The sequence below is a fragment of the Chaetura pelagica genome, unplaced genomic scaffold (assembly GCF_000747805.2).
Source record: "Chaetura pelagica isolate M959 unplaced genomic scaffold, ChaPel_1.0 scaffold597, whole genome shotgun sequence".
NCBI lineage: Eukaryota > Metazoa > Chordata > Aves > Apodiformes > Apodidae > Chaetura > Chaetura pelagica.
In genome coordinates, this window is record NW_009953942.1 from 3,875 (window position 1) to 4,972 (window position 1,098).

Below are 1,098 nucleotides of genomic sequence, written 5' to 3' on the forward strand. Positions count from 1 at the left end.
CCTGGCCCAGGCTGCCCAGGGAAGCTGTGGCTGCCCCATCCCTGGGGGTGTTGAAGGGCAGGTTGGATGGGGCTGGGAGCAGCCTGGGCTGGTGGGAGGTGTCCCTGCCCATGCAGGGGGGGTTGGATCTTGATGATCTTTTAAGGTCCCTCCAACCCATCCCCTCCCACAGTTCCACGAGAGGAGCGAGCAGAAGGAAAGAGGCCGGGATAGACCAACATCTCCCCCACCTTCCAGGCTCTCCCTTGATGGCCACGTCCCCCCCACGGTGCTACCTGCGCAGATCACCCCGGCGTCCTCGTGGTGGCCACAGTTGTGGATGCCCCAGCCCAGGCTGTAGCAGGCAGAGAGGCCGGGCTCGCTGCCCTCGCAGTTGACGTTGTCCAGCAGGATCCGTCCCGCGCCGGCCCGGAGCTGCCAGCGCTGCCCCACAGCCCAGCTGCCTGCAGACCCCCGCGGCGTCCTGCAGGTCCCAGCTGTCATCACACACCGTCCCCCACTTGTGGTCGTGCAGAACCTCGACCCGGCCCAGGCAGCTGGTGGAGCCGTTGGCCAAGCGCAGGGGCTGCTGATCCGCAGGGTCCGAGTCTGGGTTGGGGACAAGGGACACGTTGGGGTCCCACCCTCAGACCAGGGACACGTTGGGGTCCCACCCTCAGACCAGGGACACGTTGGGGTCCCACCCTCAGACAAGGGACACATTGGGGTCACCCTGAGACAAGGGACACGTTGGGGTCCCACCCTCAGACCAGGGACACGTTGGGGTCCCACCCTCAGACAAGGGACACGTTGGGGTCCCACCCTCAGACGTGGCTCCAGGGGGGCTCTGCAGCCTCCTGAGCCTTGGGGTGGAAAAAACCCTCTAGGTGCTCTTGGGATCTGCTCTGGTTGAGGTGGGGAAAGGGGTCACAGGCTTCAGCCCAACCCCACCAACCATCAACTCCACTCAACCAACCACAACCCAACTCTACCAACCACAACCCATCTCTACCAACCATCAACTCAACTCTACCAACCACAACCCAACTCTACCAACCATCAACCCAACTCCACTAACCATCAACCCAACTCAACCAACCATCAACCCAACTCACCCAA

At 63.2% G+C, this 1,098-nt stretch overlaps 1 protein-coding gene across 1 annotated transcript in view; it reads right to left on the minus strand.

Annotated features, from left to right (window-relative positions):
* Nucleotides 1-275: 275 nt before the first annotated feature.
* LOC104392385 (scavenger receptor cysteine-rich domain-containing group B protein-like) overlaps nt 276-1,098 on the minus strand; it is a gene marked incomplete at its 3' end in the record, with an annotated part of 5,925 nt that continues 5,102 nt past the window's right edge. The window contains 2 exon segments of the mRNA XM_010001778.1: nt 276-388; nt 390-588. Coding sequence (XP_010000080.1) covers nt 276-388; nt 390-588 — 312 coding nt within the window.